This window comes from Sciurus vulgaris, assembly GCF_902686455.1.
Source record: "Sciurus vulgaris genome assembly, chromosome: 2".
Classification (NCBI taxonomy): domain Eukaryota; kingdom Metazoa; phylum Chordata; class Mammalia; order Rodentia; family Sciuridae; genus Sciurus; species Sciurus vulgaris.
This window is the reverse complement of record NC_136462.1, coordinates 31,004,403-31,021,587: the sequence shown is the minus strand read 5'-3', so window position 1 is coordinate 31,021,587 and position 17,185 is coordinate 31,004,403. Positions and strand designations below refer to the sequence as shown.

The 17,185-nt window shown below is 43.7% G+C and overlaps 1 protein-coding gene across 2 annotated transcripts in view; it reads right to left on the bottom strand.

Moving 5' to 3' along the window:
- Window positions 1-510: 510 nt before the first annotated feature.
- ZFYVE1 (zinc finger FYVE-type containing 1) overlaps window positions 511-17,185 on the bottom strand; it is a 56,997-nt gene continuing 40,322 nt past the window's right edge. For both annotated transcript variants that reach the window (XM_079129759.1, XM_079129760.1), the window contains 8 exons: window positions 11,403-11,509; window positions 9,240-9,348; window positions 8,011-8,108; window positions 7,806-7,923; window positions 5,416-5,586; window positions 4,599-4,779; window positions 3,790-3,903; window positions 511-1,745 (listed from right to left, as the gene is read on the bottom strand). In XM_079129759.1, the coding sequence (XP_078985885.1) occupies window positions 1,513-1,745; window positions 3,790-3,903; window positions 4,599-4,779; window positions 5,416-5,586; window positions 7,806-7,923; window positions 8,011-8,108; window positions 9,240-9,348; window positions 11,403-11,509 (1,131 nt within the window). In that variant the 3' untranslated portion in view covers window positions 511-1,512. The remainder of the gene's footprint in view (window positions 1,746-3,789; window positions 3,904-4,598; window positions 4,780-5,415; window positions 5,587-7,805; window positions 7,924-8,010; window positions 8,109-9,239; window positions 9,349-11,402; window positions 11,510-17,185) is intronic.

Here is a 17,185-nt window from a genome sequence, read left to right as displayed (position 1 = left end):
AAGGGGGTGAGCAAGATTTACTGATGGAGTTAGAGGAAAGAGTCAGCACAGTCCATGTTCAGCAGGAAGATTCCTTTATGATGGCAAATCTGATAATACACAGTTCAAGTAGGGCCTCAGTCACTGGGCCACAGGAGGCAGGAAGGCGCAGGTCTGAGACCAACTCACTCCAGGGCTCAAGTCACATGATACTCAGGCCAGGAATGGCCACCCAGGCACCTCCCCAAAGCTCCACCCACCCGCCAGCTCAGTCAGGAGCTATGTTGCTTTAATTCTTTTTTGGCCACTGAAGATAAACTCCACCCTGATGACAGGATTTCTGCACAACAGTCTCTTTCCAGTCATGATAGATATGGATGTCCAAGCTCTGATGAGAAACATTCATTTGACTTCTCTTGCGTGGACCAAAGTGATAGAATTTTTCTTTTATGATCTGTTGAAATATTTATATATACTTTAAAAAAACAACTAACAGTCCATTCTGTGCTCTGTTTCCCTGGAAGTTTTCTCATGAGCACCCCTCCAATAACTAGAGGGGTTGTGTGTCTGGAAACAAAGAATTAAGACACTTTTAAGCAATAAAAATTCTAGTGGGACACTCGGAAGCAGATGATAGGCTCAAGGGGGAGGGAAGGAAGGTAGCAGGTGCTTTGATTTAAGAGCAAAGTTCGGCCTTCTAGAAAAGCCTAGTGGAGACAGACGGAAGCATTAACAAGCAGGAAAGGCTGCTGGGGAAGGCCCAAGTCCTTTGGGAATCTCCCCAACTAAAAGGGACGTCACAGCACCTGCATTTTGACTTCTCAGGACTGAAGACCCAACCTCTGACCCTTCACACACTCCAGTGACCTGCACAGTAAGGTGGGTGGTCTCTGACTAAAACAGGCTTAATCCAAGAATTGGGATTCAGCTCCCTGAGGGCCCAGGCGGAATTCCCTTCAGGCTGCCTCGAGTAGGCATGGGCATTCCTGGGAGGCCCACCACCCAGGCAGCCAAGGGGCCAGAAGGGAAAAGCCAGGAAAGGGAGGCTGCCAAGGCTTGGAGAGAAGCAGCAAAAGGTGACCAGCAATGCAGTGGCTCTGCACCTGGCTCGGCTTTGTGGGGAAGACCTGCTGCCACTGCCACCCCATCCCTGTGGTGGGAACAGATGAGTAAGTCTACACAGCCAACAGCAGCCTCAATACACTCCCAAGTTCCTTTCATATGTATATGTCTATATATATATATATATTTATTTATTTATTCATTTATTATTTTTAACTGAAATAAATGCAACGGATTTGGGTTCATCCCCCTTTGCTGCGAGCTGCTCGGTCCCCTGCCCTGAGGGTTTTATGTGCCTTCGGGCCTGCCGCCAGGCTCACCCCCATGGAGGGAAAGTGGCCCAAGGATGAGGAGGGGAGAGGACACATACCACAACAGGTGACTGGGAGGAGGGCCTACCTCAATGAAAGTTTTGTTTCTAACCCTGAGAACCTAAGGAATTGTGAAGGACTCGGAAAGAGGGAGCTGGGGTTAAAGGTCACCGGGTTTTTTATTGCAGTTGAAGCAGACTCGGACAGGATGGTCCCAGCCACGAGAGGGGACAGCCCGGCGGTCATGAGAGCACTCGTCGCAGAAGCCCTGTCCGCAGGCGCGGCAGTGGTGCTTGGAGAGCTTGATGCTGAACTCCTTGCGGCAGCTGTGGCAGTGCAGGATCTCATGGTCGGGCACCCAGTAGGCAGGCCTGGCCGCGTCCTTCACCAGGCCTGCAGAGGGAAGAAGGGTGTTGGTCAGGACACGACAGCTCTGTATCCCAAGTCTCAAGTGGCAAGAAGGCATCTTCAGATACTGACTTGTCATCCACTGCACACACAGTCTCCTATAGTGCTTTTATAAAATGCACATGCCTGGCCTCTACCCTGACCATCCAGATGAGAAGCTTTGGGGCGGGGGCCCAGGCATTGACACTTATATATCTTTTAAGCTCTCCGGGGTGAACCTAAAGTATAGCTGCACCAAGACCCACCAGAGAGCTAGAAAAAGTCCCAACTCTGAAGCAAGACCTTCATCGAAATCCCAATCCACCTGGCACAACTCAACTGGTGGCTGCGGGATTAACAGTGGTTACTTCACTTCTCAGGGGCTTACTCATCTAACAACCTCCTTCCAAGAGCTATTAAGAGGATGACAAGAAACAACACGTCTCACACACTTGCCGGGTCTGTGCTCAGAGAATCTGGTAAGCAGAGGTAGCAGGCTGTCTGTGCCAAGGGCAGCCCCTGCTTCTCCCAGGTGACCCTGAGGGCAGATGCAACCTGAGCTTCAAGCCTGAGCTAATCCATCTAATCCCACACCCTTGAGTCAAAAGCTCATCATCTGCTCATTTTGTAGGCCACAATGTTTAAGTCTGACCCAAGCTGTTTTCATAACTGCCCACCCAGGAGACTGGTCTTTACCCCACAGTGTGCCAAACAATCCCCAGGCCTGGCCAACCCTGCTGAAGTCCTCCACCCACTGGTAGATTTTCCCTCCTCTCCCTCCTCCCACCCTACCTAAAAGGAGCTCTCACATCTGGATCTCAAATGCTAAATTAATAATAGCTTGGCTACTGTAGTAAAGACAGTCACAAGTTCTTTAACAAGCCTTCCATCTTTGACACTCCTATCTCCTCCCCTGAATCCAGGCAGGCATGACTGGCTGACTGCAACAGAGTACAGAAGACATACCAGGTGGCAGGCCCAGGCATCTTATCCTGAAACATTAGCTCTTAAACCTACAAGTCACTATTTAAGTCCAACTTCCATTGGACATACCACATGAAGAAGTCTTGGGGAGACACGGAGGGAGGGGCACTCTGCTGAGCAAAGCTTCCAATCCCCTTAAGGCCCCTGTGAGGTCAGCTTAGATCTTCAAGACTAGTCCAGCTGGGCATAATGGTGCACCCCTGTAATTCCAGCAACTCTAGAGGCTGAGGCAGGGGTATTGTATGTTTGAGGCCAGCCTCAGCAACTTAGGCGAAAACCTAGCTCAAAATAAAAATTAAAAAGGGCTGGAGGGGCTGGGGCTGTAACTCAGTAGCAGAGCACTTGCCTAGCATGTACGAGGCACTGGGTTCAAATCTCAGCACCACATATCAATAAATGAATAAAGTAAAGGTCCATCAACATCTAAATATATATATTAAATAAATAAGTAAAACAAGCACACCATCAATCTACAACTGCAGGAAAAAAAAAATTTTTTAACTAAGGTGGAGGGAAAAGAAAGGGCTAGAGATGAGGCTCAGTGCCCCTGGATTCAATCCCCCAGCACCTTAAAAACAAAAAAAAGATGAGTCCAGCTGCCTCACTGAAATATCACATAGTAACTTTAGACAATGCTACCCGGAGCAGAATAATTACCCTTTTGTGACTTCTAGACCCAGAGTTGTAAAACATAAAATGGCCACTGACAGGTTTTTACATTTCAAGGTAGTGTGTTAGGCAGCAAGAGAAATGTAAGAGGAAGGCCTCTAGGAACAAAGAGAAAACCACTAAGGGATGCTGCAGAAGGAAGCAAATATAAAATTGTAATTGATTTCTTTTTTTTTTTTTTTTTTTTTTGGGTGCTGGGGATCAAACCCAGGACCTTGTGCTTGCAAGGCAAGCACTCTACCAACTGAGCTATCTCCCCAGCCCCTGGAATTGATTTCTTGATGCCCTACTCAATCTAGCCTTTCAAGCCTTTGACAAATCAATGACAACCCAGAGTACCCCACAAAAACGCTCATCCCACATCCTTTACACCCAAGACAGACACTGCCAGGCCCACCTAGTGGTATGTCAATGGCTGTCACCACAGCTCCCAAGGTGTTCTGCACAGCCTCGCCCACCTTCCGAGCGATGAGTGTTCCACCTTCATCATCTGCCTGTGCCTCAGTAACATCTGTGGGCAATGATAAAAAGATGTTGCCTTAGTCATCTACCAAATGGAAAACTCAGGGCCCTAGCAGAGTTTTGGATTCATCTCCTTGTACCACAGTGATTGCAAATGTCTGGGCTGGGGGCCGGGTCAGTCCAGTCCCTGAAGTGGGATGATACCTGTTGTCATTTACCTCCAACCCTTGGAACTATTTCATAACTTTTAAAGTAAGCCAGAGAGGTTCTGTGAGCATGATGAAGAACCTTCTCCAGGAAGAGGACTCAGTCAAAACCATCTCTGATAAGCACTGCAGGCTTTGCAGGATTCAGCAGCTACGTGTATCCCCCTTCCCTCAGAAGTACCTCTGTGGCTCAAGAGCTAGGCCTCCAGTAGGCAGGGGCAATCTGGTCTGTCAGCCAGGTTCGAACTCCATCCCCCCAGGAATGGCACTCACAGAACCCTGCTAACAAAGGGCCTAGGAGGACCAAGAAAGCAGCCCAGCAGTACAGCACTTGCCTAGCGCGCATGGGGCACCAAGTTCCATCCCCAGTACCAAAAATGAAAAGAGCTTTAAGGATGACTGGCTGTGCCAGCAGATCAGCTGCTCTCAGACGGGTGGTTAGGACTGGGTTGGATAGCAAGAGTCCTGTCCCCAAAACCCAGTGGAAAGGAAGGAGGATGGTCCCCCTCTACCTTGCAGCTCCCAGGCCCCACATTACCTAACTGGACATTCCTGGAGTCGTAGCAGTTGTCACACACCCGCACGGGTGCAGGTCCCCAGCCTCGCTCGGGGACTGGCCGGGTCTTGGATGAACAGCTGTCACAGAAGCCCTCCCCACAGGCCCGGCAGTGGTGCTTGGTGTCATTGTCTTTAAAGGATGTCGCACACTTGTTGCAGCTCTGTTTCAATCCAAAACACAACAGAGAGGCAGGAATCTACAAGTCTGTCAGCTGACACAAGACTGGCGGGGCAGCAACTCAGGGAGGGAGGTTGTATCTCAGTCAGGACCCAAATTTCTAGTAATAATAGTTATTTGAACATGGAAAGGATGGGGAGTGTTTCCTGTCAGAAAGTAAACGAGCTGAAGCTCTAGGGTGCCCTAGAGATTTATGTATCAAGCCAAGATGACCCTCAAATACCTTTAAAAGGCTCCTTTCTCCAGATTCTCTACGGCCTCAGACATCTGAGCAATATTAACTGGCTGTCACAGGTAAGAAAACTATAACCCACCACAAAGGAAAGACTTGCAGATATTGGGGAATGAAACTGACCAAATTATGTGTACATACAAATATCTAGCAACAAATCCCATTGTTAAGTATAATCATAATGCACCAATAAAATATTTGTGAAACAACACAAAAGGAAATCAGTGATCAAAGAAGAAACTGCCTCAAAGTTCCTACCCATTCCAATACTCTTGGCAATAACTACTAGGAGGAAAACTACTTCACTGAACCAGCTTAGCACTGGGCCAAGTGGCACAAGAAAGACAGGCTATTACAGGAATGAAGGGGCATCCTGTCACACCATACCAGGATCTGGGAGTTGGGCCTCCAGTAGGCAGGGGCAATCTGGTCTGTCAGCCAGGAAGTCACAGCTTTGGTGGGCCCAAGGCTTAGCTCAGACACTGACTGAGCCATGAAGTTCATTCCGTCCAACAAGCGCTGGGCAGCATTGTTGTTGTCCTTCAGAAACCCATCAGTCTGGAATGAAAATGCAGGATGCCATCATGCTCTGAGTGAAGGAAGTGAAAGGAAGAAGGGAGGGGTCCCTGGTGCCAGCTCAGAACTACAAATTCCTTGGCAGGGAAGAATGGAGAACTGTGGCTTCTAGGCAATGCTGCACCCAAACAGTTCTGACTTGCTCTTGTTGAAATGACTGAAAGACTCGCTGTGCAGCTGTTTAACTCAGGACTTATTTTAGCCATACAGTATAGGAGGCAACACTTTCTCCATGAACCCTCTAACCCCAGGCTCGGTTAGGAACCCTTCCTCTCTAACTCCGCTAATACCTACCTACCTCTAGAAATCCTACTTCTGTGTAGTGCAATATCTATTATGCATCTGACTCCCTGCTAGTATCTAGCACAGTTCTTAGCACACTGTACTGTACAACCAATGTTGAAATAATGAATGAATGAATAGACACATAAAAAGTAATATATTCTCCTAATCCCAAAGACTATGAGAGAAGCAGCCTAAGAGTAAACTACTATACTATTGTTTTCCTGGAATAGAAACTATCTCACCATTTTACTTCCTCACTTTTAGGTCACATTAAATCCTTAGGACAGCATAGCCTTGATCACCAAGACCATTTGACCAAGGACGTGGGTTCCATAAAGAAAACTATACTACAATAACAAATTTCAGTGGGCCCAGAAATTGGGGGTGGGGAGGGGAGGAAAATAAGGAAATTCTCAGTTTCATGTAACTGTAGGATCCAGGAAAGCTCAAAGATAGATTGGCAGGTAGAAATGGGTTATAGTTTAGCTCTGGAATGTTCCCCAAAGGCCCATGTGCTAAAGATTGGTCCCCAGGTTGTTTTTATTGGAAGGTGGTGGAAACTTCAAGAGGTGGGACCCAGTGTGAGGTCTTAGGTCATTGGGGACAGGACCTTGTGGGATGCTGGTTTCTTTCTCTTTGAATTCCTGGCCGTGAGGTAAATGGGATTCTCCTATCACAATGTACTGTACCACCATAGGCCCAAAGCAACAGGGCCAAGTAGTCACGGACTGAAACTGAACCAAAGTAAAACTTTCTTCTTTATAAGTTGACTCCAGTATTTGCTATAGTTATGGAAAACTGACTAATACAGACTGCTAGTCAGTAGAAATTATATAGCAAGGGGGACAACAGAGTGAAATAATTCTCTGAGACAAAACCACGAAAACCACTTGACTTTTTTCCATGAAGGCAAAAGGTGTTGGATTTGTTGTGACTTATGAATAATTCCAAGTGTAAATAGTGACTTTTCACTTTTTCACTTTTCTTCTTTTTTTGGTAGGGAGGGAGACAGAATCTTACTATGTTGCCCAGGCTGACCATAACTCTTGGGCCCAAGTAATCTTCCCGAGTAGCTAGAAATATAGACACACACTACACCTAGATGTGAACAGTAATTTGATGCAGAATGGAAGTATTAAATCACTGCCTCCTAAACAGGTCTGTTTTTACAAAACCTTGAATTCAACAGGAAATTAAAAAATAGTAATTAAAGGTCTGCAAAAATTCCACTTCCTAGAATATCCTTAAAGAAAATTTCCTAGAACAAAAATAAGACTTTCTTACATAAAGATGGTACTAAAACATTTTTGTTGCTGATAAAAAAAAAAATAATAAAAAACATAAAGGTTCAAAAATAAGGAAATGGTGAATCCAATTACAGCCTTGGACAAAGTAAATCACAGCATGAGAAAAAGGCAGAAAAATGGGATTTAAATCACAATCGTGCTGGGCATGGCGACACATGCCTATAGTCCTAGCTATGCTTAGGAGGCTGAGACAGGAAGATGGCTTGATTCTATGAGTCTCAGATCAGGATAGGCAACTCAGAAAGTTTCTATCTCTAAATAAGAGAATAAATAAACAGGCAAAAACATAATTAACTACATCTATAAAAACATCTGCATAAGGAAAATGAGAGAGAACATGAAAAAATGAAGCTCTGTTTGCCAAAGGAGAATGACAGATTAAATTTTAGCTTACTTCATTTAAAGTTGTGCTCCTACCATTTATGCAAGAAGAAATAAAAACAACGAAAAGGCTGAAACAGGAAAGGTTTCCAGATCTTGCCTTTCTATACCACCCATGTTTTGAAATTCATGGCTGAACTTCCTTCTAAACAAGCTCCACTTCTCCCCACACACGAATAACTGAGCGAAACAAGCGGAAGGAAGAAAAATCCATAGAACAGTTCTTACTCCAGGCCACACATGCACAATCTCTGTCCGCACCACCGTATCCACAGGATCTTGGTTCCCAAACCAGTACTGCCGGCTGCGATAGACCACGCCACAGTTAGGACATTCGATCACATACCTACAAGGGAGGCAAATAAAGCGTTATCCACTCAGGCCCTTGTGAGACAAACACCAACAAACCTTTAGCTATGTTGTTTAAACTCACCCAGACCAGGCATATTTTGCGAGACCCATCCAGGGAGAGTCGGTGGAGGCAGATGTTTTGGGCACTACGCTGACTTCCTTGCCTCTCTCATAGCAGGCCTGCAACATGGAGCACTCTGCCAGCTTATTCTAGATATAACAACCCCATGGTCTCTCTGATTCCCCATCCCCCCAGATCATACTGGTCGAGGGTTACACACCCCACTTAGCACCTAAGTAGATTTGTTTCTCTAAAGAAGACAGTGCGCTGAGTGATAATGACATGTGTACCCAGCCCAGGTCTAAAACCTGGGCTCTACATTATACACTTGTCACAGGAGAAATCCATCAAAACTAATTTAGCTGGACACAGTGGCACACGCCCGTAATCCCAGTGACTTGGAAGGCTGAGACAGACAAGGAGGATTCCAAGTTCAAGGCCAGCCTCAGCAATGTAGTGACATCCCATCTCAAATAAAAAACAAAAAGGGCTCGGATGTAGCTCAGTGGTTAAGCGCCCCTGAGATCAATCCCTGATATCAAAAACCCTAATTTCCTGAAAAGCACTTGGCTCTGAGGAATAATGAACAGTTAATGTACACAACTCTTACAGACAAGCTCAACAGAATGAGGGAGAAATTCACTTAAAAGTAATCATAATTGCTAGGCACAATGGCATAAGCTTGTAATCCCAGCAGCTCCAGAGGCTTAGGCAGGATGATGGTGAGTTCAAAGCCAGTCTCAGCAACTTAATGAGGTCCTAAGCAACTTGGTGAGGATCCGGTCTCAAAATAAAAAATAAAAAAGGCTGGGGATGTGACTGAGTGGTAAGCACCCCAGAATTCAATCCTTGGTACCTAAATAATAAATGAATGAATGAATGAATGGATGGATGGATGAATGATCATAATTGTGGCTGGAGTCGTGATTCAATGGTAGACTCTTGCCTACCATGTATGAGGTACTGGGTTCGATACTCGGCAGCACATATAACAAAAAATAACAATAATAATAAAGGCCCTTCCACAACAAAAAAAAATTTTTTTAATAAAAAATAAATGACCATAATAAATAAGTAAAATGACAGAGATCTATTCTTTTGAGTCAACCAGGGAGAAGTTTCAAAGATATTCAATGTGAATACCAAACACTTCATGATGCAGCAGAGGGCAGCCCCAAGACAATCTTTCCAAAAGGAAAAGGCACCCAGCAAGCCGGCTGCTCGAGCAAGGAAACACTCGGAGAACTCACCTTGCAGGTATAAACTCGGTTGTCATACTGGTGAGAATATCTACAGCGGCTCTTGGCTTCATGAGGAACTCCTTCTTTCCCATGATTCATGCTGTTCTTACATCCAACCCTGAGGGAAACCCCAAAACAGACAATGAGACATCTAAAGGAGTCAGGGCCACTTAGAGAGAAGAGTACAACCCTGAGCCAGGGACAGGGCTAAAAGCAGACCTTGGTAATAAATTAGACTCAGATGCTAAACAGAGGGCAGCTGACCCTGGAAACCCAGAGGCCCCTCTGTTACACTTGTAGTCAACCGCATGACAGAGGTAGAACAAACATTACCCTTGTATGGGTAAAAAGAGTCTCTTCTTGCAAAATGGACCTGGTCCATCAACAGGAATGGAGGAGTCAGAAGACACCAATTTAATCAAAGATGAAACTGCATGGCTCTCAAGAAACTAAAAATCCAAAAAGGGTGAAATGAAAAGTTAAACCACAACAGACTGCCAAGATACAAAATGCAAGCCAACCCCCCAAAGTTGGCAATGCATTAAGGGGAGGCTTAGGCTGAACAAGAAAACTTCCAAATGACAGTGAGCTCTGCCATCCTGACAAGGCAAAAACAGAGGTCAGGACTTTAGAATTTCGCTGAGATAAATGAGAAAATTCTGGAAATCCAGTGAGGCTCAGAATGGAAAAGTGATGATCCAACAGTGCTGAAGCCCCTCATGCTGGGCTCACAGGGAGATCTGAAAGGAAGGTAATACTGGCAACTAACATTCCTTTTCCCAAACTTAACTCTCCAAGATAATCCTCAGCTCTCTCTACCCTACACTATATAATTCAAGAGCCAAGACTTTTTTATCCAGATCAGAGGTGGTTTAGAACCACAGTGGGTGGCCTACAGGGTTCAATGCCAAAAGGCCAATACAGAACTGGACTTACGTCTCTGCCTGTAGATAGGACAACATGGGCAGTGGTCCTGATATGAGCAAAATATATGCTGAAGAGAACTTGGGGAGTATCTACCGGACATGAAGTCTGCAATCCGATCTAGACACAATAGGTTTAATCTCCTGAGGTTGATCAGACAAGTCACCCAGACTGTGATTTAATAGCCATCAACAGCATCACCTAGGAAGTTATTAAAATCACAAATTCTCAGGTCCTACCTTAGACCTACTGAATCAAACAGTGGGGAGAAGGGCCCAACAATCTGTTTTAACACACCCTTCAGGTTTTTCAGATGCTTACTAAAACTTGAGGATCACTATTCTAATCCTTCAGTAACAAAGACAGGCCCGTGGACCAGCCACTCAGGCATGACCCTGGACCTTGTTCCAGATGCGAAGAACCTTGGGTCCCACCCAAAACTGTTGGTTCAGAAACAGTATTTTAACAGCTTAAGGTGACAGATATGCAAGTTGAAGTTTTGAGAAGCACTGCCCTAACTCAATGCTCTCAGCTTAAACTATACTTTTGAACCATCCAATGAGTCTTCTAAATATACCAATTCTGAGACTTCACCCCAGATCCAATAAATGAGAATCCCTGGAGGTGGGGCCCTGTCCTCAATAAATTTGAAAGTTTCCTAGAAAATTCTAGTTTGTTCTAAATTTGCCCTCATAATGATAGGCTCAATATCTATCACAATGCTTTGCACATGGTTTGGGCAGGGGGGTACTCAATATTAGTTTAATAAATAGCAACCTATGAATAAATTATTGAAAGCCCTGATTAAAGAAACAGAAAAGCACAAAACCCCAAATCTTCTGGCATAAAAACTGCCCAGGGTTGAGGATATAGCTCAGTTGGTAGAGTGCCTGCCTCGCATGCACAAGGCCCTGGGTTCAATCCCCAGCACCGCGCCAAAAAAAAAAAAAAAAACAACCAGTCCAAACCAGAAACCAGTCAACTTCACATCTACACCAGTTTGGAATCTTAAGAGGAACTTTTATAACTATGTACCCTGAACCTCTCACTATCTCTAAGTGTGAATCATGAGCACCTGGAAACTTGTTGGAAGTGCACCATCTTGGGTCTCGCCCTGGATGATTTTAATCAGAACCCCTCTCTAATTTAGGCAGAGCCCAGGTGAGTGGCACACACACTCAAGTCTGAAAGTTCTACTCTAATCCTCTAGTCCCAAGGTGGGGGTGGGGAGGGGCTCCCCTCACTTACCCACAGCTGAGGCACAAGGAGGAGCAGGTGAAGTACTCATCTGGAAAAAAGGAGCTGTGCGCCATCTGGTCATCAGGGATCTCACCGCTGAAACGGTCACTGAGTGCCTGCCAAGGAGGGAAGGTGACACATGAAGGCCTTCGGCAGAGAGCCTGTGCTTTGGTTCTTCCTCTCCCTGCTACCATATTTTTTAAAAGCACCGTGGTCAAGGAGGAAACACAGTAACTTCTCATTACCCTCGACCTTGACCCAACCTGTACCTGTCCTCAACACAGGAAACCTTGGAAAGAACCCATTTGTGATGGCCCATTGCCTAAGAAGTCACAAGTATGCAAAGTTATGTTCTCTCCTAACCGCCTGGGAGGTTATAAATACCTCGCACACTCAGTGTTTTATTCAAGACCATCACAAATACTATCAACTTTAGGAACCTGGGAAAAACACTGAGGTTCAAGAGGCGAGACTCAAGAGAATGGCTCCAGAAAGCCAAGAAATGAGCTGAAGTTCTGTGGCCTCTAACCTAGTTCCAACCACAGGCATCCACTTGGAGTTCACTAGGCCATAGAACTATCTCAATGTGGATAATAAAAACATCCCTGGCCAAGAAACAAGGAAGAATTATTATAGTGTTTTACAGTCATTTATCAACTCTACTCTCCTACCAGATGGCAAATGGCCAAAGTAAATGCCAAAAAGAAAGATAAAGTATTTGAGAAGCAAATAAAATTTTATGTTGAAAGGTGGCATCCATTTTTAATCCGTTGCCACTCATTACTTTATATTCAAAGAATTCTTCAAACTAATCACAGCAATGGGTTTTCCACACTTTAACAATTGTTCAGTGGATTCTGTTGAGAGTTTCTGTCAGTCCCTAAGTCTGGGGACACCAATAAAGGGAAGAGAAGGGAAAGTAGCTGAAAACAAAAGGACAAGATGTTACTTCCTTTAGTAAAGAGGGTAGAAGAAATTTTAAGATGAAATTTGGGAAAAGGGCAGATTAGGTATTAAACTCAAGCTCAGAAAAAGTCTCAGTGAGAACTTTTTTTTTTTTTTTTTTTTTGCAGTGCTGGGGATCGAACCCAGGGCCTTGTGCTAGCGAGAGCGAACACTCTACCAACTGAGCTATCAAGACAGGCACTCTACCAACTGAGCTATATCCCCAGGCCCCGAGAACTTCTTATTTAAGGTTCCTTTTCAGCTGGGTTCAGTAGAACATACCTGTAATCCCAGTGACTCGTGAGGCTGAGGCAAGAAGATTGTAAGTTCAAGACCATCCTCAGCAACTTAGCAAGACCCTATCTCAAAATAAAAAGGGTGGGGGATGTAGCTCAGTAGTACAGCACTCTGAATTCAATCCCCGTACTACAAAAAATAAAAATAAAATAGGTTCATTTTCCTATTTTCAATGAAATAGGAAATGAAGTCTTAACACCAAGAGTTGCAAATTCAAGTGCCAACAAAGGCACATAATATCAATGCTGAGTCCAGTCAGGTTTAAGACAAGAGTAATGGCCCATGACTCACCCAAGGGCATTTAGACTCAGGTTCCACAAAAATAATGGGCAGGCCCAAAAAACATCACCTGCTAGTGATAACTGACCAAGTTGCAATCCTTGACTGAGACTAAGAAAAAAATGTTCTCCAAATAATAATGAATATTAAGTCCTATTCTCCTTGGGTATAATATTGTGAACAATAACTCAGTAAAAGCAAAGATTTTAAAAGAGTATGAATAAACTTGTGAATAATGAGAATAAATGAAAAGCAGGGCACAAGGTATCACCTGCTATTCCATACATGGTTCTCTTCTCTCCTACTTGTAAATGTGACCCATCCTTCAGAGATTATTTTGGTCTTACCTCTTCCAATAAACCCTTCCCAACCACTGAAAACAATATTCCTCTGCCCTCTCTGAAGCCCCTAGGTTCTCAACACCTAAACTAGATATGAAGTAGACAGCAGTGCAAGGTATGGGCCTATGACTTGTATTTTACCTTCCAAACCAGATCATAGCTGCTATGAAAGAAGTTCCTTACCTTTGTACCCTCCTCCAAATCCCAGCATTGCTCTCCACAGGTACTCAGTTAAGACCTTTAGAATGATGTGGCCTAGACCGAGCCCCCACTCACAAACCAACTGTTGCTGTTCCTTCCTGGTCCCAGGCTTCATCCCATGCCACAGGTCCTTCCAACTTTAAGCTAACTATTCCCTAACTAGCCGAATTACTTATAACTCTTTTTTTTTTTCCTTCTCCCAAATACTGGTGACTCTACCCAGGGTTTCAAGCATGCTAGGCAAGCACTCTGTCACTAAGCAACACTCCTAGCCTTTTTTATTTTTGAATCTTAATTTTATTTATTAAGTAAGTGATACTGGGGATTGAACCTAGGGGCACTGTGAGTTACATTTCCTGCCCTTTTTATTTTTTCTTTTGAGAAACAGGGTCTCACTAAATTGCCACAGTCTCAGTCTCTCAAGTAGCTGGAATTATAAGCCCACATCACCACACCCAGTACATTTTTAGGTATCTCAAGGCCTGGCATGAAACAATCCACAGCAGAATTTCCCATAGTACTCATGCCCTTAGAACTACCAACATTCTCTGCCCTAGACAAATTAACTGTTGGTTTATGTTGCCCAAGGCAACAGTAACCTCTTATGACATCAGAAAGAGAAGAGCTCTTAGACAAACCAGCCCTATCACTTCAGACACTGGTCACCCACCCTCTCACATACTGGGTAAGAGCACAACTATGTCACTTCTTTCACAAGTCACACACTGATAATAGTGAATCAGACTTTGACAAGCCTCAGAAAGCCTTACAAGAATCAAAAAGTATTGAGACCTTACAGTAACTGGTAAAAGACACAAAGATAAGGAGAAACTGCCCGCATTTTTCTAAAATCTGATTTTTCTCTTCATTTTAGAATAACCTACCACCTGATCCAAGTATTTTGCCAGTTGAATGCCAAACCTGGGGCTGGGGATATAGCTCAGTGGTAGAGTGCATGCATTAGAGCCGGGGTTCAATTCCCAGCACCTCGGGGGAAAAAAGGTCCAAATCTCACATCATTCCATGGTTTCTTGGGCTCTCCCTGAGGTCCCAAAGGTGGAAGGGGAAGGCAGGGAAGGGCCTCTCCTGAGAGTGCCTGGAAAATATTTGAGGCAAGTCTAGAAAAGGTTGCCTGGAGACCAGATGATCTTGAACTTCAGTTGCCTTGGCAACAGTATGCCTCTTTCTATTGTACCTATAAAGGTTAGCTCCAGTCATCAGGAGCTAGCAGTGAAATTCCTGATTCAAAATTGACATTTCTTCTATAATCAACAATGCCACCTGCAACAAACATCACAATTTTATAAATACTTAATAGATGCTTCCTGATTTGAGGGAATTGGAAAGTCAGAGTTTCTACATTTAATGATCAGAGGCTAAAGAAGGTATTACATGAAACCTATGGGAATTCAACTTTAAAATGGTTCTCCCAGTTATTCAGAACTATATAAGTACTGACAACCACAGTCTACTCAATATTAATTTCCCTATTCAATTGGGACTTGTGCATCTGTTTCCCTTAAATAGATTAACCTGCTCAGTGAAGGTATGTTTTATAGGTATCTGGATTGGTGCTACTGTGGATCCTGAGCAAAGTAATAGGAAACAGCCCACCTAGAAAAAATGGTACTGGGGCCTGGAGGCCACAAAGTGGCTCAATGATAGAAAAAGTGATCCTGTCAGCAGGGAAAACATTCTCAGGCACATAAAGGGACCCAACATCTGGTATCAGTAGTGATCTGTGTTGTAAATACAAAATAAGAGAAGTTGAATGAGTTATTTTGTTTTTCCTAGACACAAGTATGAGTGGTATATGACAGCATTAACAAAGGAAAAAAATAAACAATATATATGTGTGCATTTACATGACACTGAAATTTTCTAGAGGCATATACAATAAACTACTAATAACAGTTATCTGCAGAGTGAAAACAGGACACAGGGAACAAGAAAAGTATTTAACTTCTGTATGGGCCCATTTATTTAGGAAGAAAAATGTATACATTACATACATATACTTATGAATGCACTATATAGCACTGAAAACTTCTAAATATATACTGAAAAGTAAAGCAACGGTTACTCCCACCGAGTGAGGGAGGGTAGATGGGAAAGGAAAAGGGAAGAGGACTTCAGCTGTGTTTCACTTTTCCGGGCAACTTGAACTGTTTATCACAAATACACACCGCTTTTATGATTTTTTTTTCTCATAAGAATTGAACCCAAGGACATTCTAACTCTGAACTACACCCTCAGCCCATTTTTATTTTGAGACAGGTCTCAATAAGTTACCCAAGCTGGCCTCAAACATGTGATTCTCCTGCCTCAGCTTCCCAAGTTACTGGAATTATAGGCATGCACTACTGCACTCAGCTGCTTTTATAATTTTTAACAGGATATCTTTTTTTAAATTAAAGTAAACAAAATACTCAAATACAATATATGGGAATGCCCCTTCTAAAAGCAAGTGGCAATGGATATCAAAAACTTTATTTTGGTTCCAGTGATTGAATCCAAAGGCACTTGGCCACTGAGTGACATCCCCAATCCTTTTTATTTTTTGTTTTGAGACAGGGTCTCATTACATTGCTTATAGACTTGCTGAGGCTGGCTTTGAACCTGCAATCCTCCTGCTTCAGCCTCCTGAGCCACTGGGATTAAAGGCATACACCATCACACCCAGCACAAAAACTTTTGGGGTATGTAGCTCATTGGCAGATAACTTGTCTGGCATGTGCCAGGCATTAGGTTCAAACTCCAGCACGCACACACATACACACACACCTCTGACCTTAGAAGTGGATTAATGATTGAGACAGATTACAACACAGATTCAAAAGTTCTTGTGGGGCTGGGGTTGTGGCTCAGTGGTAGAGCACTTGCCCACCATGTGTGAAGCACTGAGTTCAATTCTCAGTACCACATAAAAAAATAAATGAAGATATTGTGCGCATTTAGAGTCAAAAATATTTTTTTTAAAAAGTTCTTGGGACCAGGCACGGTGGCACATACCTATAATCCAGCAACTCAGGAGGCTGAGGCAAAATGATCACAAACTCAAAGTCAGCCTCAACAACTTGGCAAGGCCCTAAGCAACTTAGCAATATACCATCTCAAAATAAAAAAATAAAAGAACTGGGGATGTGGCTCAGTGGTTAAGTGTCCCTAGGTTCAATCCCCAATACCAAAAAAAATTTTTTTAAATAAATAAATTATAGTTCTTGGAAGCCAGATCATCCAGTTCAAATTCTCCACCACATACTTGATAAGTTACCTCACATAAACTAATTAACCTGTGCCTCAGTATCCTTGTCTCAGAGTTGATATGAGAAGCAAAGGAATTAATAATACATATGAAGTACAGTGGTGTACAGGACATGGCCTAGAGAAAGCACTCCATAAGGGCTGGTCAGCAGAAGTAGGAGCAGTTATTCATCCTAAGGAAACAAGCAGGATATGGAAAAATACCATTACATACATGGAAAATATAGCAGGAGGGGTCGGGGATTTAGCTCAGTGGCAGAGCGCTTGCCTTGCACGCGCAAAGCCCTGAGTTCGGTCCTCGGCCCTGAAAAAAAAAAAAAGGTCTAAAAAAAAAGAAAGAAAATATAGCAGGAAAAAATGGAAACCACTGTTAATAAAAGGACAAAATTACTAAGGGTAAAAAATGATCCCTCCAGATGAAAAAAGCATGAAGTTGTTTAAAAGTCATGTTTTCATACAGCATTT